General features: G+C 30.4%; 4 protein-coding genes across 8 annotated transcripts; 2 read left to right on the plus strand and 2 right to left on the minus strand.

Annotated features, from left to right (window-relative positions):
* The first annotated feature begins 883 nt into the window (after window positions 1-883).
* Window positions 884-3,602, plus strand: LOC103572087 (uncharacterized). Of its 2 annotated transcripts, none has more exons than XM_008550495.2 (3): window positions 884-1,153; window positions 1,269-2,549; window positions 3,360-3,602. In XM_008550495.2, exons 1-3 carry the CDS (start codon window positions 1,074-1,076, stop codon window positions 3,442-3,444), a joined length of 1,446 nt encoding a protein of 481 aa, XP_008548717.1. In that variant the 5' UTR covers window positions 884-1,073; the 3' UTR covers window positions 3,445-3,602. The 2 variants fall into 2 exon arrangements, with proteins under 2 accessions (XP_008548717.1, XP_008548718.1); XM_008550496.2 differs by having other exon boundaries at window positions 1,269-2,532.
* Window positions 3,603-3,695: 93 nt separating this feature from the next.
* LOC103572089 (cerebellar degeneration-related protein 2) lies at window positions 3,696-24,669 on the minus strand. Of its 3 annotated transcripts, none has more exons than XM_008550500.3 (7): window positions 24,430-24,669; window positions 8,091-8,203; window positions 7,168-7,316; window positions 6,912-7,089; window positions 6,551-6,825; window positions 6,276-6,426; window positions 3,696-5,419 (listed from the first exon to the last, which is right to left on the minus strand). In XM_008550500.3, exons 1-7 carry the CDS (start codon window positions 24,503-24,505, stop codon window positions 4,178-4,180), a joined length of 2,184 nt encoding a protein of 727 aa, XP_008548722.1. In that variant the 5' UTR covers window positions 24,506-24,669; the 3' UTR covers window positions 3,696-4,177. The 3 variants fall into 3 exon arrangements, with proteins under 3 accessions (XP_008548722.1, XP_008548721.1, XP_008548720.1); XM_008550499.3 differs by lacking the exon at window positions 24,430-24,669 and adding an exon at window positions 22,011-23,138; XM_008550498.3 differs by lacking the exon at window positions 24,430-24,669 and adding an exon at window positions 8,746-9,681.
* Window positions 11,790-14,408, plus strand: LOC103572088 (uncharacterized). Its single transcript, XM_008550497.2, has 9 exons — window positions 11,790-11,894; window positions 11,962-12,029; window positions 12,106-12,216; window positions 12,275-12,332; window positions 12,393-12,568; window positions 12,632-12,780; window positions 12,862-13,029; window positions 13,101-13,223; window positions 13,289-14,408. Exons 1-9 carry the CDS (start codon window positions 11,891-11,893, stop codon window positions 13,350-13,352), a joined length of 921 nt encoding a protein of 306 aa, XP_008548719.1. The 5' UTR covers window positions 11,790-11,890; the 3' UTR covers window positions 13,353-14,408.
* Window positions 24,670-24,905: 236 nt separating the features above from the next.
* On the minus strand, window positions 24,906-26,974 carry LOC103572091 (U4/U6 small nuclear ribonucleoprotein Prp31). 2 transcript variants are annotated; one of them, XM_008550501.3, is made up of 4 exons: window positions 26,747-26,974; window positions 25,656-26,677; window positions 25,086-25,428; window positions 24,906-24,997 (listed from the first exon to the last, which is right to left on the minus strand). In XM_008550501.3, exons 1-3 carry the CDS (start codon window positions 26,865-26,867, stop codon window positions 25,099-25,101), a joined length of 1,473 nt encoding a protein of 490 aa, XP_008548723.1. In that variant the 5' UTR covers window positions 26,868-26,974; the 3' UTR covers window positions 24,906-24,997; window positions 25,086-25,098. The 2 variants fall into 2 exon arrangements, with proteins under 2 accessions (XP_008548723.1, XP_008548724.1); XM_008550502.3 differs by lacking the exon at window positions 24,906-24,997 and having other exon boundaries at window positions 25,045-25,428.
* Between the last annotated feature and the right edge of the window lie 56 nt (window positions 26,975-27,030).

A 27,030-nucleotide genomic window follows, 5' to 3' on the forward strand; every position in this document is an offset into this window, starting at 1 on the left:
GATAAATTTTACAATTACTGCACGATTTTACACAACGCCACTAGAATACTGTTACAATTCAAACGTAAAGAAAGATCTGGACTACTACTGCCGTGTCGATGATACTGACTGTTGCTATTGGACCGTCAGTTGATAGAAACCAATCGACTTTGAGACTTTACGGCGCGAAATTTAAAAATTAGAATTTAATAATTTTATTAAAATTTTTTAATTTGCTCTGATCACTCACGAATTTTTAAACACGATCTCGCGAATATTTGAAAACTTATTTTTTTAAAAACTTCAATATTTTTAATTACAAAAAAAATAAAGTAATGACCGTAATTACCCGAGTAATTTAAAATTTAAAAAAAACGTCCGTCTCGAATGATCTTGAAGTTAGCATGAGTGTGATGTAGCAGACATCAGACAAATTTGAAATTATAAATAAATAAAGTAAATGCACTTATTAATTTTTAAATTTTTTAAATGCGCATTTTTTAAAAATTTTATTTTATTAATTATTTACTCTATTTATTTATAATTGTAAATTTGTCCAATGTCTGCTACACTCACACTCATAAGTTAGCCGACTAATAATTTTTGCATTTTTTTTAAACGATAAATTACAAAAAAAAAATGCACTTATAGTTTTTGTAATTTTCTACATGTGCATATTTTCAGTTAAAGTTTTTTTGTAATTTATTTATTTAAAAAAGAATCTGAAAATTGTTAATCGTCTTTTAACTTCAGGGCCATCCATCTTGAGACAGGTCTTCCATTCCAACTGTTGGACATGAACTACGTCCATAATGACTCCGGGCAGAACGCTCTCTGCCAGAAAAATTTGAAAATAATCTTAAGGCGAAATTTCATCTACAGTTTTTTTTATTCATCGATTAATTTAATAATCCTCAGCTTGCCTTATCGTTAGTGTTTGTGAATGTCGGTCTACTCCATTTTAATTTTCTTTAATTACAATAATTATTGTATTAAAAAAATAATTAACAATAAAAAATAAACTGTAATAATTAACTGTCAATTAATTGGCTCGTTGACAAAAAAAAACTCAGAATATATAAGTAAAAAATAATATGGCCGATATAGCTCTCGACGATATTATAAAAAAGAAAAAATTACCGCGAGCAACAGCTTCAAAACCCAATCGTGGCGGGTAAGCTTATTTAGATAATTATTTTATTTATTTACTGTTTCAAATTCAGCATCCAGACCTTCCTTTGAATGACAGACGCTGCCAATAAATATTTATTTGAATTTTTTGTCATCAGATTAAGAAATGGTCCAGCCAGAGGACAACGTCAGAATGTCCCTGCTAATCGCATCAAGAGACCCGAGGTGATAACAGATGCGCGCATGAAAATAATTCAAAAAAATCGTGCTAAGTTGACAGACGCACGTGATAAATTAGCAGAAATAGCAAAGCAGAGTGACGCGCGTTTGAAATTAGAAAAATTACGCGCTAATTTTAAGAAGACACCTGTCAGTTCATCATTTCGCGGTAATATTTCGCGCAAAGCCGGTCGCAATGGAAAATTACTGCTGACGACAAATAAAATTCCACCTTTGCTTGGATCTTTGAGTGGGTATGGATTACCAGGACCTGGACACGGTCTTGGACATGGACCTGGACCTGGGTCGGGGATGATAGCGCATGGAGTCAGACATGGAATGGGTCCGGGTGTAGGGAGTCTTGGTCCTGGTCTTGGTGGGCCAACAGTAACGCGGACTGTAAACTATCGTCCACCAGTTGATCATTATCAGGTTGAAGACCCAGTCATCGACTATCAGAATGATTATGCTATGGAAATACCTCTTAGACGTACGGTCAATAACGAGTATGCGTCGACGCCGCCTCCACCACCGCCAGTTTTCAATATCAAGAATTCTTCAGCGCCGACTTACCTCAACAACTGGACTAGCAAGCAGCCAAATATCAGTAGTAGTAGTAGTAGTGCCAGTAGATTAAATAACATCCAGCCTTCGAGAACCAGCGGGAGATCGCTGCGCAAAACCAGCGAAATAGAACGGCCACGTCAGTTGAAAGTCGTCACTCGGACGCCTCTGGTCTCTTCACAAAAAATAGAGCCGGCTTATCACGATGAGGACTGGAGCTTCGAGACCGGAAGCAAGTCCAGGACAATCATCAATGACGACGATGATCTGAATGATGATGACGACAAGTACTACTCCCGGTCTTCAAGACAGCCGGGTGTCAAATCGCGACTGGACTCTAATCTCAAGTCGAAACCAGTGATGAGAACCAAGACGACGTCCCAGACCACGGGATACCGGATCGTCGTGTCCAATCTGCAGGCTGAGGTCACGCAGGAGGATATCAAGGAGCTCTTTGAGGACGTAGGAGAGCTTCTGGTCTCACGACTGGTGCGCCCCGGCACTGCCGAAGTCATCTACAAGACGCTCAAGGATGCTACCAAGGCGGTGGAGACTTACCACAACCGGCAGCTTGATGGTCATCCTATGAAGTGTCTTCTCGTCAATCCCAGGCCGAAGAACAACCCTACTGCTCCTGCTGTACGACCTCTTTCTGAGTAACTATCTATTATTTTTTTTTTTTTTATTTTAATTTACACTTCCAATTTAATTTTCATTTTTTTTTACAACTTCCTGCTAATTATTTATATTTTTATAATTTTATTATTTTCTTTTTCATTTATTCAAAATAAATATTGAGCTAATTTTTAAATTTATTTGAAGTAGAAGACCCAGTACTCGATCTCATATATTTATATATCTATACTTACTAATTATAAATATACAAATCGATAGTGATCGGGTATTAATTTCCTAATCGAGTACTGGGTCTTTTACTTAAAGTTTTAAAAATTCAAATAAATTATGGTAATTTCCCGCGAAAATTTAAATATGCTTTTTTATCATTAAAAATTTAGCGCGAGTATTCCTGCGATTTAATATGAAGGAAAAGAAATCGTTTAAATTTTCAGACACAGATCTGGTGAAGAATTTTATACGCAGGTTTTCCTTCAGGATCTGCGTCTAAAAGCTTAAAATTTTTGCCTTTGCCAGAATAATGGCGCTAATTTTCCCCCTAGAAGGGCGGGAATTAAATTTTTTGTCGCAAGTTTGGTGAAAAATATCAGTAATAAGTTTATTAATAACACATTATTAATATGATTAATAATTAAGTTTATTAATAATATTAATTAGCAATACATTATTAATAAAATTAATAAGCGTCAAAAAGATGAAAATTTAAAAAATCAGTTGCTAATTACCATATTCTTGTGCCTTATTAATTATCTACAAGAATACGCAGTTACAAATAATTATTAATATTTAATAAATTCAAATTAATATTCAAATTAAAATTGAAATTTCAGATCAAGAAGATCGGGAAGTACTAGTTACGTCCAGCCGAGTCTAGGTGCAGTACATCGTGCTCTATTTGACGACTGCCATAATTGAAAACCTCAAACTTTCCATTTAAAAAAAACTAAATAATTATTAATCCAGTCTCCATACAACCAAGGGTACAATTACGTTTTGTTTTCTACACTAAATGTTGTAATAAATTTATAAATTAAATTTAAATTTTTTGTCTTTAAATAAATCCAATAAGTTGATTTATTTATTAATTAATTAATTAATTATCAAACTGACGTCACTCTACTTAAATTAAATTAAAAAATAAACAATATAATGAGTACTATTTTTTTATTGAATCAAAATACAAAAGCTAACGCTATAATAATTAGTCTGGCTTGGTACTGAAGCTACATCACATTTTAAATATTTTTTTTTTTTCTATACTAGTTTTTCATCCACAAATAAATTTATTTTAAATCCATTACTTATAAACGTTTTATTATTTTTATTTCATATTAATGGCACATTTTTTAAACGTGAAAAAAAAATTTATATAAAATTTTAATTATCAATTTCATTATTTTTTTTTTACTCGTAACTTTAAAAATAAAAAACGCATTGAATATTTTTTTAAAAATCACTCACACAACTTAAATATTTATAAATTATTTACAATAATAATTAAATTAAATACTGAAATTTCCTAAATTAAATAAAATAAAATAATAATAATAATAATAAGAAATATTAATATTTAAAAAGTCATAAATTATAAATAATTAAAACAACAATCACTCGGTCTAATTAATTAACAAATTTTGACAAAGAATGCTCAGAATCTACGAGTACAATTGGCTGCTTTGGATTTGTTTGGCGTGCGAAGTGCCTCAGCATAAGACATTTCAAGACGTCTGAGTCTCGCAACTTCTTCAGACGCGCTGCTGGGTTTGTATTCTTTGTAATCGAACGAACCATTATGGTCTTTGACATTATGGTTCGTCGAGTATCGATTGTTACTGCGTTCGGATTTATTGCGGCTCGCGAAAACGTGGATGGTGTTGCCGTTCCAGTTGGTGCCGTCTTGCTCTGCGGCGGTGAGGGGCCGGAACTTTATTCTGCGGGTGGGTTTCGACGGCGAGGGCGACTGGGATTGAGTGTGAGACTGGGAGTGAGAGTGAGACTGAGACTGATTTATTTTAGAGTTCGAATTGACATCGGACTGTTCATTGAAAATTTTGCGATGATGTTTCTTGGCGGTGTTCTTCTTGCGAACTTGGATTGACAAGTAGTCGAGGTGGTGACGTCGCGGAGGATGTCTGGGGACTGCTTCAGACCTGCCGAGGTTCTTGTCGTTTTCCTTCTCGGGAGTGGACGCGTGGACGCGAATGACTGGTTCGGAAACCACTGAGGAGATGACGGAGGACAGAACACTCTGGGTGTCGTCTTGATCCTGGTCTTGGGACTGAGACTGATCTTGCTCTGGGTTTTGGTCCTCGCGATGGGATGTCGCGGTCACTGTGTTGTCTAGCAGCGGAAGTTTCTCTCCCTCGTCCTTGGCCTCGGCTGCGCGCTTGAGAATACAGAAGATTTCGCTGAAAAGCTGACGATACTCTGGTGTCTTGCGGAACCTGCTTTCGAAGGGACTGTTGTCGTCGTAGATACTGAACTTGCAGTCCTCGCCGTCGGCTATTGAGCAGAGCAGAGACCCAAGTCGTCCATCAGTTTGCGTTTCTTTGTTGCTGGTCTCGTCGGAGAACCCAGAGGATGAGGTTTCCGCCTCGGAGAAGTCTGTGGGCGTTCCGGAAAATGGTTTTTTGTTATAACGACGGAACCCGTTGGTCTTGGGCTCGGTCGCAGTGTCCGATGGTGCTGTTTGGAGGCTATTGAAGTCTCCAGACATTTCTAATTCTTCTTGGAGAGACATGCAGGGTGGAGTCGTTGCTGATGTCTTCTTGCGGGCTACCGGCTGACGTTGAACTTCTAATAGAGCCTCGTACTTTTCTACTAATACTCGGTACGGGTTTGAGTCTGGTTTTGGTGGTTCTTTCGAATCATTATCTGTTGGTTCGTTATCCTAAACAAAATTTTTTATTGTTTTATTTTATTAAATTAAGAAAAAAATTTTTTTAATTACAGAAATTTATTTTCAAAAAATTTCATTATAAAATATATAAAAATAAATAATTAGTCATTTAAAAAAAAAAAATTAATTAAATTAAAAATAAAAAATAATTGTTTAGTATTAATTATATATTTTATTTATACAAAATATGTATAAAAAATAATAAGTGACTAGACACACTACGGCAAGAAATAAAAAATTCAAATAAACACTCGTTATTTAAAACATTACAGTCTGGTAATAAGTAATAAGTAGTAAGTACTGTAGTAAAATAATAACTACAACTAATAAATAACTAAAGCAATTATAAAAAGTAATTAAGCATGTTAACTATTAGTTATAACTGTTAAGATTAGAGTAAAAAAAGTATACGATTAATTAAGATAATTTTTAACAAAAAAATATGGGGTAAAATAATTCAAAATAACAACTGGCAATTGGAATGGTCTAGTGATGATTTTAACAAAATATCTTATGTGGCTGAACGGGTCCAAAAAGTATTTAAATAATGACGAGTTGCATGTCATAGTGACAACATTCCATAGCCAATAAACTAATGACCGTTTGGTTTTGTTGTTAAGTGTTGTTAATTTTTTACAGTTTGTGGTTTTTGTTGTTGGTGTGTCCTGGAGGAAACAAAATTTATGAGATTAACTCTGTAAATAAACGTTCGCTTAACAAGCACCTAAACTACTTTATTATTTTGATTAAGACGAAATTTTATTTCTGAGGATAAGACTAATTAAAACACTAGTGTTATGACGTATGAGTATTAGAATATCAGAGTGAGCAAAATGAACTCAAGTACCTCTACTAAGATCTCGGAATCTCGTTGACTGTTGAGATAAGATTCTGCTAGACTTAAGTCGTCATCTTCTTCGGCGTCCAGCATCAGAGATAATTCGTCGTGAGGACGCACGTCGTAGCCACGTAAACAGCGACCGCATAATTTTCCTTGTCTTTTCAAAATTAAAATAAAAATTTTTTATTTTTAAATTTAAAAAAAAAAATTTTTAAACTTTTCATTATTAATTTTTAAATTGAATTTTTTACGCGGGATTTTTAAAATAAAAAAATAATTACCTGACTTCTTCCAAAGTATTAATTTCATCCTGTAAGTTTTTCATATCTTGAGCTTTATTGCGCCACTCATTGAGCTGCTCTTCAAGTGCACGGTTATCTTTAAGTATTCCCTCGAGTTGTTGCCTCAGCTCAGATACTTTTTTCTGTTCTCTGGCTCGTTGACTTCGCGTCTCTTGCAGTTGCCTCAGCAGCTCATTCACCTCATCGTCATCCGCTCCATTCACTCGTGCATTTAAATCACCCGGTGACGTCTTGGACGGGCTTTTTGCAGCTGTCTGTATCGGCCAATCATCACGGTTCATTTTTTGAATTTAAATTCGAAATACTTTTTAGTGAAACAAACCTTAAATAATTTAATTACCTGGTGTATGCTGCCATCATGTGAAACGGTCGTCCAGGACGTTTCCCCAGGTGCCTTTACTCCATTTTGTTTACTCTGTTGTTTACGCACATAGTTTTCATACTGCGTTTTTAATTCGTCTATTGTTTTTTGTAGCTCTTCACATTTCGCCTCGAGGTTTTCAATTGTTAAACATTGGCTTTAAAATAAATTATCCAATTAATTAACCGTCAAATTTAATAGTTAATTAATTAATTATAGTAATTACTAAAAATACCTTTTGACAAGTTTTTTATTGGCCGTATTATCGACCACAAGTCTATGATTGGCACGTTCTAAGTCTTGAATACTAACTTCTAATTGTTCATAAACTTTTAATCTTGAGTCTGTTACTTCTCTTAATGCTGCGTTTTGTTTTTTTAAATACTGTAAATTAAATATTTTAATAATTATTATTTAATAGATCTATAGATCATACTTTTGAAGAAATTTAAAAAAATTTTAATTTACTCCCAAACTCTGAGTAAATTTAAATTGGAATAGAATTTATATTTAAATTTTAAATTCACTCCCGCTACTTGACGTATAAAATTTTCTACTCATAAATTAATTAATTAATGAGCGGGAAAGTTTGAAAAAAAAAATCTGAATACAGTTATTTTCTTTACAGACCCTCAGCTGATGAAGAAATAAAGCAAATAAATTATATACGGAAGATTTAATTACAGATCGGCGTATCGGTAGAAAAATAGATCATACTTCAAATGGGTTTGATTTAAGGTGTGCAATTAAATAAAAAATAAAAATAGCTTAAGAATGTAATGATGATGTGAGTCGCGGAAGTGGTACCACATGATTAGATGGCATCACTCAATTGTGTACAACACTGTAATTAATTTAATTTCCTGAATGAAAGTTACGCTCTGTATACCGGTAATTCACAGATTCGATCGCTACAACGAAAAATATATTTTTAAAAACTCCATAAACGTGTAGGCGGTTTTAATTGATGGCTCAATAAAAAAATGAAAAGTGATCGAACAAAACTGAAAGTCACCTCGTTAACTTCCCACGTTGATTCATCGCCTTATATATTACCCGCGCTAATTTATTTATTAGTATATTTATTTTAATGAAAAATAAAAGTTTGCCGCGGGTAGTGATAATAATAAATAAAAAAAAGTAAATGCGGTTAATCACCTCGATTTCTTGAGCCTGCTCGTCAATCGTCGCCTGATGAGCCTTCAGGTTTGTTTCCAGTTCCTTGTTGCGTTCCAGAAGTGTTTTGCCCAGCTCTGCTGCCAGTTGAAGATCTGCAAAATTTAATTTTTAAAATTACTGGGATTCCAGCGCAATAAAAAATTTAAAACTGCATTCCTCATACTTATTTCATTTTCTTTAAAGTTATTCTGGGAATTAAATTCATTATGTAATTTTATTTTATTTCATTACAAAATTTTTTTATTATTTTACAAAATAATTATAAATTTTAAATTGAGAAAAATTTTTTTCAAATCGAATGAAATAAAAAAAAATGTCATATATTTTAATAATTATTTATGTAATATCTAATCATACACGACAATACACAGCAATTTAATATTTCACAAGGTAAAAAAATATGAAAATAATAAATTACATAAACATAATAATTAAAGTTTATTATTATTATTTTATAATTATTAATTTTATATATCTCATGAATATTTAAAAATATATTACATATATTTGATATAAAAAAAACATATAAACTTTATAGATTTTACTCGAATTTTAAAAAGTCGCTTAGAAATTTATTTTTATTTTGGAGCAAAATAAATTTTTTTTTCTTTTTTTTTTTTTTTTCAAAATTTACCTTCAGGACCTTGAAGGCATGCTAACTCAATAGAATAATCCCAACAGTCCAATGAACTCAACTGAGGTGGTTCCCAAACAACATCAACACTCTGACCACTCATTTTAAACTTAAAACCACAAATTCAAAACTTTACAACAACCGTAGCATGAGTTAAAATATTTAAACCTTCACATTATTGTTAAGCAATACCACTAATAATTATTTAACATCAATACTAACAATAAAGTTCTAAAATAAAAGAAAAACCACAAAAATGGGAGTAAAAGTCGAACTTTCATAGACCGGTTTGAGATGCTCGGTAGTGCGTCCGTATCGGCAGAATTGCGACTGAGGTAACTGGAGAATAAGTTGATATCCAGTGTAAGTATCAGTACCAAGTAGGAGCAATGCAAGTAGTGAGGAAAGATGGCAAAGTCCAGAGCCCAGAGTAGATCCAGTACAGCCAGAACTGAGTAGTGAATGCCGTGAACTCTACACCAGCCAGCAGAAAATCCCCTCGAGCTAAAATATCCTTATCCTTATTCTCACTTATCCTCCTTGCGATGGCTTACACTCCTTACTTACTCCTGTGCTATATACTGTAGTATAGTACTGGATTGCTAGAGTATTAGAGTTGCTGGTTACTTTACTCCCCCACCTGAATTTTACCTGAAGCCCTTTCTCTTTAAACCTGTCCCTACTTACTGACTGCACTGGCATTTTAAAACTACCTGTTGTACATTCATCTAGATTATCATTTTTTAAATTTACTATCTTGGGTAAAACTTATCTAATTTAATTATTTTTTAAGTTTTATTTAATGGCAGCTTTGCCAGATAGACCTTTAGTAGACTTTTAGTATCAATGTTTTATCGCATATAGGAAGTGACGCCGGTTTCATTTTTTAATCAGTAACTAGGAACGAAATTAGGTTCAAGTTGTTCTGGATATTAGAAAATAATTTTTTAAATAAAAATCAGCGGGAAAAAAATTTTTTAAAATCCAGTTTAGTAAAATGACATTCAAATTTTCAAATATCGCGGGATTTTTTTTTAGGTTTTTTATTTTAAAAATTATTTACATGCAATGAAATTTTAAAAAGTCCACTAATGATTTAATTTGGTCTCAATATTCAAAAAAATTTCATAATTTTTTGTATTAAATTTTTAAAATTAAAATATCAATTTTTAAAATTTGTAATTTCGGTTGAAAAAAAAAATAATACAGTTGCTAAAAATAGATAAATCTATTATATGTATATGTATATATATATGATGTATATAGGTATTTATGATCGAAAACATATCTTGTCCTCATTTAAGCAACAGTGAACAACCGATTTCTCAGCATAACTCACGCAACCGGTTTTTCAAATACACTTGTCTTTATACGTTACGTAAATATAATCAAGGACTACACATATATACATTTTAACATACCCAAGAACGTACATTTTATATGACAAAACGACGTTATTATATCTAATATATGTATATATATGAACTGAATACTCAGGAGTTCTATTTCTGTCCTTATCAATACTTTATTTTAATATTTTTCAGCAACGGGAAATGCACAATTTATGTCTCATATTAATTTCATAATAAGTATACCCGTCAATGTTTTATAACTTATCCCGCATGTAAGTAATTTTTAGTCATGTCATTAAAATCATAATCACGATTAAGTATTAGATGGAGTCTACGCTTCTGTGACCATCGACATAATACAGGTCTGTGGAATTTTTGGTTAAAAGTGGCAATTATATAGTATATATATATATATATAAGCAAATACATCTAGGTAAAATGTATTCAATGATTTGAACTCTGTGTTGATGAACTTTCACCTTGAAATATGAGAGTCTTGACTATTTTTATGGAATCCCGAAACTGCATTAACCTTACGGATAATTGGTGTCAATGTAACTGCAAAACGGAGTCAATTTCACTCTACTTCAATTCAATGACCTCTGACCTCAAAAACAATTTTTTTTATAATTTTGCGCAGTAACAAATTATAAATTGTTATTTTTAAATTTAACTCCACGGAGTTAAATATTTGAATCTAACTCTGGATAAGTGAATAATTTTGAATTAGTCGAATGACCTGTTAGATTCAAATACAACAGATTATTAAAAATAGATATTTTGAGTATACTAATGTCCGGAGTCAATCGGAGTTATTTATCATTTCTCTGAAACTCTGAATTTTTAAATTTAGGAAGTAACTTTAGCACCAAGCGGTTAAATATAAAAATTACTGTTTATGTTTATATAGGAGTCAATAAATTAACTCCGCATTGACTCCGTTTTTAAAAAGTGTATTTAAAAAAATGTATGTTTTATGTAAGAGAGGAGTTAACTTTTAATGACTCGGAGTTAAATTAACGATACCCAGCAACAGGTGATATTTGAAATTGATAGGCAATACTGCAATAAAATTTCTAAAAGAATTATTGGATGAGATAAACGTAGGTGATTAAGACAGTTCTCACGGAATTTAGACAGTACAAAAGTAAACGAGGTGTCGGAGAAAAGTATAAAGGTAACTAGTGTATTTCTAGTGTGTAGATAATATTATTATGTTTATTATTGTTATTGTTATTGTTATTATTATTACTATTATTATTATATAGTGTTGTTATAGTCACGTTAAAGTAACGCGGATGCGATTGTACTGTGCAAAAACATTCTGTAAGAACGGGGTCCCGTATGTCTTCCTCGCGTGGGATAGAAAGCATAATTTATTAATCGGGAAAAGAAAATAAATTTATATATATTTATATATTTGTATATACCATCTCTTTATTATTCCACAATTGATGTGAACAAGGAGAAAATTTTTTAAATTTTTAACTCAAATTTGATCTTAAGAAATCTTATAAACATTTTTTTTTTACAAAAAAAAATATATACTGTAACAAACTGCGTAGTAAATCAACTTTATTAATAACTTTATTTCATAACGAACTAATTAATTGTCTTTGTTTCAAATACTAAAAGTTTTTTTATCTAAAAAAACTATTAAATCGATATTATTTAATGAATTCCTACTTTATTTCTTTGTCTTTTTTAAGTATTTAAGCATATGACAACCACGCAGTATTTAAAAAGATCATCTAAGTTTTAAAAAATCCAAGTTAATAATCCTGGACATCAAAATGAGTGAGTAAAATTATTATAAGTATTCAAAAATGAATAACAAATAATCGACATATTTTTTGTTCGGCAGATAATTTAATTATTAAATTAATAACGCTGGTAACATTCTCCAGTATATCGTACGTCTATTCTCACTCGGTAAAAAATTTAAAAAATGAATTTATTATTTTTGTCATTTGATTATTTAATAAAATGGCAATTTAAAAATATACAGATTGATAAACGTTCAACATCAACTGAAGGCGTCATAGTTGGACCATATACTCCAGTTTACTATTTAGAATATCCACGAGATAATTATTTAAAAGTTCGTCGTCTAGTGCACGTAAGTAAAGAAATAAATATTATATTCTTTATAATATACAAGTAATTTATTTTATCAGAAATTTGAAGCATCCCCTTCTTACAACTACTATCGTCTTCCGGAAAACAAATCCAACGGTAAATAATTTCCTAAGTAAAATAAAATGAAATAAGCAAATTAGTTCTTACTTCTTCTAGGAACACTTTTTCTGAAGGTATTAGTAGTCCTTGATTGGTATGATCTAGTTGAGAACAGAGCAGAGCAAGATATTCTTAATGACGTATTGAGGAAATGGAATAAAGTCGATAAATATTTTGGACAACTTGACAACCCCAAGTGGAAGTTGGTTATTTCTGGAGTCGTCATACCAACAGTAAATTATTTATTTTTTTTTATCATCATTCTTCACTATCATGGTCTTCAATTTTTAATTTAGAAACCAAATACTTGGCAATCAGCGACAGAAGTTGAAGGAACTTATTGTTATCTTATTCCTTCTTTTACAAAAAATTTGACCAATTGGTTCAATGATAATGCTGATCAGTTTGAAAGTTTCAACTATGATTTATTTGTTTTTATGTCGCAGTAAGTAAAATAGTAAAAGGATTGTGTCCCGAGTTAGGGCAGTTTGCTAAAAGTTGTAATTTTTAATTATGTTTAATTAAGCCGCGAATTGACCTCGTCGAAGAAAATTGAAGACTGTATGTATGATCGTCATAGTTCGAATAACTTCGCTTGTAATACTGAACACGATTCAAATCATCGTTCACTAGGAGGAGTCGCAGTGAATAATCATGTTTTTACGAATAGTGCTGCCTACACTGTCGCTTCATTGTAAGAATTCGGTGTGCAGTAGATAATTCATGTTTTTGATAACTTCATTTAGAGATAATTGTTTTTTGTAGATTGGGAGTCAAGACTGATCAAGAACTGGGATGCGAAAGTGGTTGTATAATGGACTCCAACCAAGTTCGTGGTGACTTGACTTGGTCAGAATGTTCTAGAAGAGTCTTTAGATCGATGTTCAAGTAAGTTGTCCATTTCTATTTAATTTTAGGTGTTGCAGTTTACTTGAACGCATTTTTTATTCCAGTGACAGCGCATACACTTGTTTACGTCAAATAATTTATGAAGATGAAAACGATTATGACGATTGATTCGAAATTTTATACTTTACACACTGAAAAAAAATGATAACCATCAGCATTTTGCACTAGAAAATTATTACCATATTATATGCGATAATCATTGTAAATCTGATATGTTAATTATTCTTTTCTCATATAATGATATTCATTATTGTCGTTAGTAATAGTTACCAGCTAAATAGCAATATCTATGAAACCTGAAAAATTTGTAAACTTTGCGATCTAAGAATGATTATCATCTAGGACAAAAATAGTTACCATTTTCGATAGGAAAAATTGATATAAAAGAATGAGAATCTTTCAAATATAAAGATGGACATTTTTACTTCGTTGAGATGGGGTTACTTTTTTTTCAGTTGTAAGTAAAATTATATAAATTTCATTGAATAACCATTTTCAAATAAATAGCAAGATGTATTGTTGCACTTTCACGTAAAAATATTAGAGAGTCGTCCAAAGATCTCCAAGTGCAGAAACTATATTGACCCTAACGGATAGTTCGAATCGACACGTGCCCAAGATGAAATTTAATTTCATTCTACATAAATTACCAATCTTCTAAATGTATTATATAAGAAGAAAATCATTTGAATTTATATAAATAACAAAATATATAATAAATAAAAACACTTTTCACGTGTATTGACGCGCGTAATCAAAACAGTCAATTTCTCTTATATTCAATTGATTTTTTACAGCAAAAAAAAATTGTAACGAAAAATTGATTTAATAATTAGCAAACACTTTATTAATGAAAAGATATTTAAATATTCATCGCATGTTTGCTTTAAAATTACAATACAAACATTATAAATTTATTGTTTATATAATATGATAAAACCGAGATTAATTACAAAATTACTATAGTATGGGAAAATTGTATCGTCAATTATACAATCTTTGTGTACTGTAATAATTTATGTAATTATAAAATTGTTCTATGAAGGGAACTGCGACCTTTTGTTAAAAAAAAATTATTTTATTTTTTTATATTCTCATGGAAATTATTCTGGATCAAAAATAAAAAGTTTATTAGAATAATAAATCAATAAAGTATGAACTTTATAGCACTTTTCAAATCCTCAATTCAATTTGCATTTGAATATTAATGTATAATTTATCTATATATATTTAATATTATTTTATTAGAGAGAAAGTTTATGCAAATAAATTAAAGAATAAAAAAATTGACGAAATGTCATCTAGAGAAATTTATACTATCATATAATTCTTAAAAATAATTTAAAAAAAAAACACAAGTGTGAATGATTCTTTTTAATGTCCTACATTTGTAAATACTAATGTATTAACAAACAGACAGTCATGTGGGAGCCGATTGATAATAACAGTGATTAAACTGTCTAATGTGATTGCACAGCGTTAATTGCATCTTAATCACAAGGTCTATGTACAGACATTCGTATAAATATATTTGTATAGACCTAAAATTTTTTTTCTATTAGTCATTTATTGCCAGATAAAAAAACATTACGCCAAAGGACTTGATTACACGTCGACTGGATAACAAAAGATTACGTCGCGTAATTATTGATGTATTTTAAATGAGGAATCATCACGCAAACGTTTATTGTCATGACCATTAGTTTAAAGATATGTAGGTACGTATAATTACTAAAAATTTTTTTATTATTTACTTTTAAATTTTAAAGCCATTTGACAGCAGATTTATGAATCCAGTAATTTATTTTTAAGTGATTTAATTTAATGTTTACATAAAGATTCAAAATTTAAGTTTCGAAAATATGTCACCAAAATTGTGGAATGAAAAATGATTATTTTTCTTTTGCATTTTATTTAAGGCTGTGTAAGTCCTAATCCTTAAAGTAGCTGCCGAGATTTTGCTAAGAATTTAAACCGTGAAAAATTTTTATTTGCTGTATTTCTTTATTTTTATGCTGAGCAGGTGCAAAGGACGTTGCAGTGTACCAGTGATTTGTGATTTTTCAAGGTACCTGATAGGGCGAGGACAGTACTACTATATATAAGATACACTGTTATTATTTTCATTACAATGACTGACATAAAAATTTTTTGAACCTTGAAAAAAATTATTTATGACTTGAAATTTTTTTTTTTCACTAAAGTCTAAGGTTTATTAAATTATTATTTTTTTAACGGAGATAAAATTATTAAAAATAATTTATTTAGTTAAAAATTAAAATTATAATATTAACTCCTTTGGGAGTAAAATTACTGTGGAGTCAAATTTTGACCAAATTTGGTATTTATAATTATAATTAAAATAATTGCGACCCAACTTTAAATTCCGCGGTTGTAAAATGATATAAATTAATTCTGCACGCTTAATAATGCATCTATTTATTTTAATTTTGTACAGTCATCAAAACAAGACTGAAAAAAAATTTTAAAAAATATCAAACAATATAATAAATAACCACAATATTTATTATAACCGTACTTAAAACTTCCTCGTTTTAAATTTCTTCTTTCCAAACAACATTACAACGTTACTACTGTTTTTTTGCATGAAAAAATTTATACGGTTTATAATTCAGTGAATAAATAAAATCGTCACGATAGAAACGTGACACGGCGTGTTGGATTGTCGTGACTCCTCTTATTCTCTTGTTAAAATGTAAATTTACACTATTATCATGTCTTTCATTACCTTACATTGCACCAAAAAAAAAAAAAAAATAATAATAACAATAATAAAAAAATTTCTCAAAAAAAAACAAAACACTTGAAAAAATAAATTAACGTCTTAACGTACAATTGAAAAATATAAAAGGAAATAAAAGTTTAATAAAAAAAAAAAATATGACAAGACATGGGAAAAAATATATGAGAAATTTTAATGCCTCATATGAAGAAGACTTGACATAAATTAATTTAAAAGTGAAGATACCGTGTAATGTAATGTAAGATGTTGTTTAAGAAGAAAAAAAGAAGAAAAAAAGATCCAAGTACCAGCGATGAACAGGAAATACTTTCGCTGTTTGACAGTATCTTTTAAATCTTACCAACAGAGGTGTCATCACAATTTACCACTGCAATTTATTGTTTTACGGATTCTAATATTATTTTTATAAAAACTTTTACTAGTCGACTTAAATTTAAAAAGATGCAAAAACAAAATATTCGGAAATAACTTTCCCTTGGGCTTAAATAGCGATTTATTTGTGCATTGATTGTAAAAATCAATGCAGTGAATATTCTCTAATTGCGGATTAAGATTGATCATCTAATTGTCGGAGTAAATATATATAAATATATCATTTTGTACATAAAAGGATCGCGTGCTTGCAAGGCGTGATTGATCTTGGACTCAAGTTATATTAGAGAAATCGTTGCTCTGTTCATGGAATAAGAAGCGTCGGCAGTACAAAACCAAGGTAGAAATTACGCATCGATTGTAACAAGACGACGATCATCGTACTGAATACCCACTTTTACCGGGCACGAAAGTATTCTCGGATTTTACGGATTATTTGATAAACAATATTATTATTATCATTATTATTAACTTATCCTATAATGTGATTATAATTATATATAATTGTTTTGATATCTAGAAAATATTATAATGTTTTAATTTATAATCGAATAATAGATTATTATAAAATACGAATTACCGTACAAACTGTTAATTTATTGTAAAAAATTAAATTTCTATTAAATTTGATTTTAATTAACGGTTATTATTAATAAGCGGTAAAAATCTTACGCAGATTAAATCCGGATTTAAATCCAGATCACTCCGAAATTACTCCGTTGGAAAAATAAACTCCCTATTTACTCCATATGCAGAATAATTTTTTTAAGCTCCGGAAATTGAGCGGCAGAGTGAGTTTGAATTTAAATGAAATCTGTAATCACTACCGATTTTTTAAAGTGTAATAAAAATGTCGTCGATAATTTTTGTCATTTATTAGAAATAAAGTTACGATAAATAAGTACCTACTAAATGATGTAATAAAAAATTTTATCATACATGATATACAACATCAATGTTGTTGATTACACGGAACACAGAGCGACTAGCAATAAATTTTATATAATATTTCTGCAATGGGTTATATTATAGCTTAGACCCGCTGAAAAAATACTTTACAATAATTCAAGAGCTCTTATGTAAATTTTTATAAAGAGAATCTGTATTGAAATCGGTCTCAAGTCAAATTTTTAAGCTCAAAAAATTTAAAAAAGTTTTTATGAATTTTTCCATTAAAATAAATTTGCAAAAATAAAATTGTTTAAATTAGAAATGTCTCGACTTATAGTAAAAAAAAAAAATTCACATTTATTTAAATATTTTCTCTTTTAAAAAGCGATTTACTTAAAAACCTTCTTCCTGTCGAAAAAGTCATTAAATTTAATAGGAAATAAATTAATTGACCGATTATTGACCTAGTGTATTACCAGGATAATTAAAGTCCTGGAGTGTTTTACGTTCCAGGTCAAACTTTAATGACGAGTAAAAAAACGTAATATCTATAAAACTATAGTTATATTATATGTGCAATAATCAAAGTATACGATATAAGATAACTATGTGAGTCTGTAGGCAAGGAGCAAACGAGATACTGCGGGATCGGCATCCGAAGCACGAATAGGGCACGGCCAGGAGTCAGTTATTGTGAGTAGAGGCATACCTTCGTCATCAACTAGCATACAGTACCCAATGATACCGTTATTTTGTATATAATACCGTACTCACTCACCTTGCGCTTATTTTATTATACAAATCTCTATCCTTTTAATTACATGTATTCATATATATATTTATATCCATATATATCAACGGGAAAATTAACGGACACTTAAATTTAAACTCAAGCTTCAGCTAAAATTATAACTAAAATATTTATTTTATTTATTTATTTACTTTTTAATTGACTATTATTTTATTTATGTTAACGTGTACTTGAAATTGTAAACAATAATGGGACTTTTAAAAAAACAATGGCCTTGCACATCCGCCGGAAATTAATATTTCGAATAAAAAGGTGAGAATGGAGTAAGAAAAAAGTTATGATTGTAATTAAATAGGGAAGCAAAAAATTTGAATACCAAAATATCTTATTAAGGAATTAAATTAATTTATCTGAATTATATATATGCATATGGATATGAGGATTAAGCATATATGTGAATGGGAAAGTGAAATGTGTATAATAAACTCAAGTTCTGAGATCTTGTCTTGTCTATTATAAACTCATGTCACTGCTCCTGTTCTGCCTTACACATTATTATTATTATTATTTATTTTAATTCGCGGGCGTATGTGAATTCCGACATCCTACACTTTAATATATGTAATACATTCTATTTTGTAATTTTTTTAATTAACTAGCCTTTACTTTTATCATATTTTATTTTTACAAAAATTTATTTTTTTAAAGAGAAATACAATAAAGTTAATATAATAGTGTAATTAGTATCTTATTCAGTCAATTAGAGTCTTGATAATCTTAATATGCCATATAAATTAAAACGGTATAGATAACAACTCGGCGGTTCGCGGTTCGAGTCCAGCTCGCGGTCTCTATATCCGTAATAGAACACATGCGCTTTTTATTTTCAATTAAAATGTTCACATATTCCTTTAATGAAATCTGGTATATTAATTTAATTTTAAAAGAATTTTCAAAAGTTTTTCGTTAAATTATATTGAGCTCCATTTTAAATGAGACAACAACTTCATAATTTTTAGGCGGGAAATTTAAAAATTTTTGAACTGTTGGGTATCAGATTTACATTCTATCTAGTCAATTACTGTCTAGATAATTCCAATATGTCATGAATCATAAATATTGACCCAGTCAACAGGTCGAGAGTTCGAGTCCAGCCCGCGGTCTTTTTTTAAATATTCAAATTCGATAATTATTTACAAGTTTTAGCTGACAGTAAAGAGTTTCTAGAGGCATAAGAAGTCATGTAGACATAATTGTAAATAAAATTACAGAATTTTTTATTTTCTTTTTATTAATTTTAACACGAAATTCTCACGTTATAAGATAACATGACAAAAATAATTAAATTGTTTAGAGAAATGTCTGCATCTCTTGAAAATTATGGTTTCTATTGGCGATTTTTAACTCTGTAACCTCGATATGCATGCAATACAACATAATATACCGTGATTATTTTTAGTGACCAATTACTCGATTGCTCGAATTATTCGTGCTTGTATGCACTTTCACACCTTTCTTATTATGATACTCAGCTTTTTATCTCCACATAACTTGATTAAACAAAAAACGTCTTTATGTATACATATTACATGCAAATCATTTAAAAGAAATGAATAAAAAAAGTCCCGATTAAAACGAACAATCGATAAAAAAAATAATGAGTTATTGTCTTAATGTTTGAAAAAAAGAAAAAATATAAAGCAAACTACGGAAACAAAACTGGGGTCGATTTCTATCCGTATCGGGTTATCAACCATATAAGAAAAAGATAGACTTTCACCTCGAAATTTTTCATCAATATGTACATATTATAATATATCTAGCCAGCCAACAAACTGAAGCATCGCTAATTAAAATTAATTAATCACTGTTAAATTTATTCATTAAATATTTATCCATTTCTAATAAAATTTCAATCACTAATTAAACCCATTCAGAAAAAAAAGTTCTCTTGAGTCTAGAAAATATTTTTCAAGACGAACGTTTTCGAAAACTGAGTCAAGATTTTATTAATAGATAGAAAATCTAGAATCAGAGTTCGTTGCTGAGAAAAAAATTTTTTTCCTTTACTTCTGTGTACTAGCATTCATCCAGAAAAATTCTCTGATACCCCGAGGCTTCTAAACATCCAACGGATGCCTTAATTTTGGTTGAGATCGTCGTCTAAGAGATTTGATAGAAAATCTAGACTCTGAGCTCGAAAACGACGAAAAGTTTTAAGGTTTTCGAACAGGTAAAACCATTTTTCAGATTTTTTATAACTTTTTTTACCAAGTTATAAATCAGCGAAACGAAATATGAAAACTGTAAAAAAAAAAACATAATCATAAATATTGTTTATTATTTCTTTTAATAGAGAGTTTTTGAGAAGACAATGAACAATGAGCCGCAATGATATTTGTTAGCAATTTTTTTATTGTGGCAAGACAATGCCAGACATGAACGAGACACCTGAATGAAGCCGTATTGATGAAGTAACGAGGGTGTTGAGATGATATGTTGATTGTATCAATCGTACATCATATTGTAGAAAGATAAGTAGGACTTAGTTTTCTCTATTTTGTTACCAGTCATGTTACAATAATAATAATAATCATAGTAATCACGGTTATTATTATTTTTTGACGTTAATTTTTATCAACGTGATTTTCGAACGGTTAGATATATTTATAGACAAATGGATAAATATCGTAATGATAATAATTATCATGAAGGTTAAGGTCTACATGATTATTATCTGTCTGTCAAGTCAAGATAATGAGAATACTTTCTAAAATCAGTCAACGTTTTATGCTTAATTAAATAAATTCAATGACAGTTAATTTACTGTTCTTAATATTATTATTCTTCCATCATACTATTGTTATAAATATCACTGATATGTATATTATACATATATATGTATATTTTTTTCATGTTTGTTTGATCAATTTATTGATTGATTTTTTTTTTTGAATTTAAAAAAAATGGCGCCAAGACTGAAATTAATTTAAAAATGTTTTTTTTAGATTCTGGAGTAAATCGACGAATAAAAAGGACTTCCGGTAATTAGATAAAAAATATTTTGATAAAAATGTCTGTTTTTATAAAAAATACGAAATTTCTGATTGGTTTTGATAAAAAAAAAATTTATAAGAATATATGAGAGATTTTTGAAAAAATGGGGACTGGTGTCTAAAATTGTCCTATTACGGGCATAGTAATGTAATTTAAATTACGCAATTAAAAAATTGTAGTATAAATAAGAATGTTTACTTAATTCAGTGTAATAATAATTCAAATAAGTAATTATGAAATAAAAATAAAAAAACGTTAATGTGTTGGATTAAAATTAATTGTTGTGTTGAAATACGGAGTAATTATGAGTACTTGGGCCATTAATTATGGATAAGAGTTTTAGAAACTATTATATATGAGATGTAGAATTTAAAAGAAAAAAAAATGGTAACCCGCAGTAGGGGCAAGTAGTTATTGATTATTTAATGTACTATTGATTTGATATAAGTATATAAATGTATTGATAGTATTGATAGCATTGATAAAGTGAAACTTATTTTTTTCATTCGTGAGCAAGGGGAAATTGATATTATTTTAATTAAAATGAAACTCGAACCCCCGTCGTCATGATAAACTTTGAATTATTGATCGATATAAATTCTAGATATTTAACTTTTTTCTTCTACTTAATATATAAAATATATAAAATAAATTTATTAATCATAAATTATAAATTTATTTTTTTTTTCGAATTTTAATTATTTTTTAAACTAAAAATTTTAAAAAATCAATAAGTGATTATTTAAAAATTTAAACTTAAAATTTAATAGTCGTTATTACTCTTACATAAATAATTATTTAATAACATAAAATAAATAATAACAGCATATTATCTTATCAAGAAAACTAGACTACCAAAGGCTAGCAGCAAACAAATAATAATAATAACAATAAAATAGACATAAATAAATAATAAACGAGTGAAATTTACCCTGGAGCATATTGTGATCAGCTTCCTCGTCGTCAAGACTGCGAATATTGACAGATGAGGACGCCGTGAGACTCATTCTGAGGTCTTCCATTTCTCAATTCCGCCTCAAACCTCAATGCAACTCAATCCAAGTATAATATAAATACTCGGTGGACTATAGACGTTGCTCGCGAGCCGTGACCCCGGTGAACCACCTGACTCCTCGTCTCAGTCCCGGAGCATCGACTAAATTTCCTACTCCGATTTCGTACCAAATAATTTAAATACAAATAAAAAAAAATAAAAATAAAATAAAAAATTGACAATTATTCAATAATTGGTTATTGATAAAATATTAGCTGGAGGTAAGGCCGTTTTTTCTTGTTCCTTAACGTCTCGATGATTTCAATACGTGCTCCGCTTTCCGTCACGAAATCTACTTTCACTTCGTTTCATTATTTATCCTCGTGTACTTTTATCTTTAGCTTCAATACACTTCACAACTCTTTGCTAAGTACTCACTACTTAATACAATACCACCTTCTCTACTAAATCATTTATTCAAATATTTAAAATATTATTTTATTTAAATGAAAGCCAATCGTTGGTTTAACGGAGCAAATAACTGCCAGGTGGTCACCGGATGTCAAAAGTCAACAGATCCTCCGTCTTTTTTTTTCTTTAAACTTTTTAAATAATTACCTATTAATTACTGTTACATCACAAACACTTTTGCTAAAGCTCTGAATATTTATTTATAAAATATGAAATATATGTGTAATTTATTTGAGACGCGAAACGCACTTGCGACGCCCTAGTTCATTTATACATACAGTGCGCTGGTGATTTTTGCCGATCAATACAATGTTACGGGAGATAGTAAAGCGTTTGATGCGACTGCGCGGTAATTTTTAATTTTTTAATAACAAAATAGTTGGGGGAGTGACAGAATTTTGAATTTTATTTGAATTTTTTAGTGCGCCCAGCGATGGCGCTCAATTGCTTATAATTTTGAACTTAAACTTGTGGTTTCTGAGGCTCGAGTTTTATTCCGCGAGTCAAGTGCAGCGGTCACTTGGACACTGATTATTTAAATGCCTGGGAATTATTTAGTCAAGTATTTTTTTTTACATAAGCCGCCGCTTTTTGTTCCGTCACTGTGGAGTGATATTGCATGACGACCTTGCTCGATAGACCGCAATAAATTTATCGAGACATTCTAAATGAGAGAGCGCCACTGTACGGGTCTAATTATTTTTTATTTTTCATTTCTTATCTATCTGTTGTTATCACTTGTATTCATACCACAATAGCTCATATGTATTTTATTATTGAATTATGGATTTACTTTTTTTGAATATTAATTCGTGGACTTTGGACTTGACGGTGACTTTAAAAAATTATTTGCTATTTTTGCCTATTAAATTTTATTTTAGTTTTATCGATAATTTATTCAAATTTCAGGTTTTTTATTACAAAAATTGGCCTTTGTTTTTTTTTTTTTTTTCAATTCAATAATTTAATTTTAAAAATAATATTTGAAATTTAAAAAAAATTATTTTATTCAACACATTAAACTTTTGTATTTTTTGGCGCCATTTTATTTTTTTTTTTAAATTCAAAAAAATTAATTGCAAGTAAATAATTTACGTCAATCTCCAAAGAATAAAATTTAAAAATAAAATTTCTACTGGCTCTAAAAACTCATAAAAAATAAACAAATAAATATTAATTAAAATTCAAAAAAAAAAAATCAATAAAGTTTATTGACTCGTGTAACGAATTAGCATATTTTAATTACATGAAAATAATTGAATACGCAAGTACTATCTAGAAATTATATTGTAATTAATTACTATATTCATAATTCATATAAAATATATATATTTTTAATTACTTAAAATACCCCTTCTCATTTTACCTCATTATAATTATTATCCAATTGCTATTGTAATAATTATAAATATAAATATAACAAGAAAGTATATCCATATATATATATTTTATATAAATATATATTATAGAAATTATATCGTGACGTATATCTGCATTCATAAAAGCAATTAGACCGCATTAATGGGACCCGTACTTTCGAGCATCTCCATTACAAAAACATAAATTAATAACAATCTTATGACTGTTTATTCTATTAAATAAACACGCGATAAAATATATTATTTCAAAACTTGAATTTCTCGTTTACAAAATACACTAAAAATTTCCCACATAAAAATCATTCTCGAACCGGCTTCAGTACTCAGTAAAAAATAAAAAGTTTAAAGTAAACATTTTAAATAAATAAAATGTCCAGAAATCAGGACAATTACCGAGGTCTCAACGACCCAACAATTTTCAAAACCTCTTAAATAAATATATGAAGCCTCATATATATTGCCCCTCAATAAACCCATTGATAAAATAAAAAAAAATAAAAACTCACCAGATGCCGACCAGCATTCAGGACATTCTTGGCACAGAGTAGCCCAGTCGGCTTTTAAATCAACGTAACTGGCCATTTGTTTAGTAATTAATTATTATAATAGTAAAATAATAATTGATGTCACGTGGTATGAAACACGACGAGCACATGTATAATAAAATATTACTGCCGGTTAAGCCGCTTTACGAACGATACCAAGACGTTTGACTCTTGGATTATACTTTGACTTTGCCCCATTCTTTCATTTGTTCCTTTCCTCTTACCTCTTACTTCTTACTCCTTACTCCTTACACCTTTCCTCTCACCACGTTCCTCTCCTTTTATATACCAACGTACACACCTTTAATATCTTGTCATCATTGGCTGTCTTTACCTTCTAATTCTCCTTCTCTTTCATACGGAACAGCACAGCATTGCTAGCACTAGTGCTGGTACTAGTACTGGTGCTGGTGCTGGTATTAGTGTCAGTGTTGGTGCTAATATTCAGTACATTAACTATACTCCAGATAAAATAATAATTTATTATCGGTATTACTGTTTTAATTATTTACTCAATCGAATTGTATGCCTGTGGAATAATTATATGAAACAGATAAAAAAAAAAAGCTTATCATAAAAATTTAAATAGTATTTATTTAAATAGAATTTATTATTACTTTGCTTAAATAACTATTCGGTTTTTTTGACATTCAAAAAACCCGCGGTATTTGAAAAGTATTTAGCGTTAGCCTCATTAACTTTCTTTTCGGCGGCCTGGGGGTTCACGATCTCCAGGCCCTGGAGCGGAGTGAACGCGACGCTCGACGCGGTACCGGACACTTGTTTCTTTACGGTCGTGCTACCGCCCCACTGCTGCTCCTGTAGATTTTTCTGCAGAGTCTTCGAGATACGGACTTTTGTTTTCTCGTCGATTTGAGGCAATCTTATTCTACCGGTTCCAGTTTTCCCGATCGTTCCACGGCTGTAGCCTAGATCTTCTTGATACGCGTCACTTTCGATCTGAAAAAAAATTCATTATTATCAAGTTATCAAAACTGGACATGGAATTATCAATCGATTTGATAACTTTTTTTTTTAATCGACTGCTAAAAACTTTCTCTTTAAAAATTGGAAATTTTCTAAATAAAAAAATATTTTTTTCTTAATTTAAAAAAAAAAAACAATCAATGAATCAGTTGATGAATTTCAAGAAAAATTATAAAAATTAAATAAAAATGGAGACTTACATCAGCAAAGTTCATGCGGTTGGCATGTTTACGGAATTCAGTGATAGCATAACGTTCCTTCATCTTCCTGACCCGTTTACCCCCTCTCTTTTTCCTGCCAGGATCAATAGGCTTCGGAAGCGGCTTTATGAACTTAACCGGCGGCGGTTCTTGCAATTTATCCAGTTTCTTTTCTATTTCATTACGAAAAGCCTGGCCAATATGCCCGTCAGTGCTTTCATGAGCAGCATCAACTCTCGCAGCAAGCATGCTCTTGGAGGCAACAAGTCTCGCGGCTTTTCTCCTCAGCTCCACCGGCGCAACTTGAACGATCTCCGAGTAATAAATGAACCCAGTGTGCGGCAGAACGGCATTTTGCGAGAACCCCGAGAGCGTTGTCTTCTTGGAACCCAGTACCAGTAAATTACACGAGGGCATTTTCGACAGCTTAGTAAGACCTCCAGCGACTCCCATTATCTTCGCAGCAGTCGACGCTCCGACAATGATCGACAAGTTCGGCGCAATGAACGCCATCCTGCTCTCCACGTACTCGTAAATTTTTAATTTGCAATTATTTAGTGCCAGCGCCATGTCGCAAGCCTCGCAAATCGCGTCTTTCTCATCATCAGTCAGCAATTGTCCTTGAGTAGTTGAAGCCGTCACTGAGACGACCATTATCGTGGCTTGGGTAAGAAACTGCTGGAGATTTTCGTTATTTTTAGTGCGATCCAGGTCATTGCCTAGTTCCCGGACGGTCTTTACGTACTCCAGTGAACCGACAACCAGTGATTCGAGCTCAGGAAATCTTTTCGAGTATTTATCTCGAACGAAACGATGTATCGTCACTATCTCGTCATCTATGGCCACTGCCATGTTGTTGGCTTCGACTATCAACTGATACTCGGCATCTGATTCCACAGGGCCGATAATATCTGATGACTTACGCGGTAGCTTACTGTATTTTTCAATCTGCGCTATTATATTATGCAGAAGTGGGGAGTCCAGTAATTTTGCCAGTTCTCGGACTGAACTTACTGTCGAATCTAGAATTTAAATTATTTTTTATAATTATTATTACTGATATTAAAGTAAATATTTAAATGAAAACTAACCTTCTTGTTCCATAGGCTGGTGATGCTGTACAACATCAGGAACATATTTCATCTCTTGATCTGGATTGTATTTGTCCTCATCTTCCTCCAGATCAGCTAACAATTCATCAGCTAAAGACATTTTTTATTATTTATTTAAATTCGCTTATTAATTTAAATCTAGACCCAGGTCTAGGTCCAACGCAAATGTTTACTTCTGCGTGTTTATGTCCAAGTTGAACGATTATCAACGTTTCCTAAAGAATAATCTACAGAATTTACTTGCAGCGCTTGGACATTTCAAC

This window comes from Microplitis demolitor, chromosome 2, assembly GCF_026212275.2.
Source record: "Microplitis demolitor isolate Queensland-Clemson2020A chromosome 2, iyMicDemo2.1a, whole genome shotgun sequence".
In the NCBI taxonomy this organism is placed as follows: Eukaryota; Metazoa; Arthropoda; class Insecta; order Hymenoptera; family Braconidae; genus Microplitis; species Microplitis demolitor.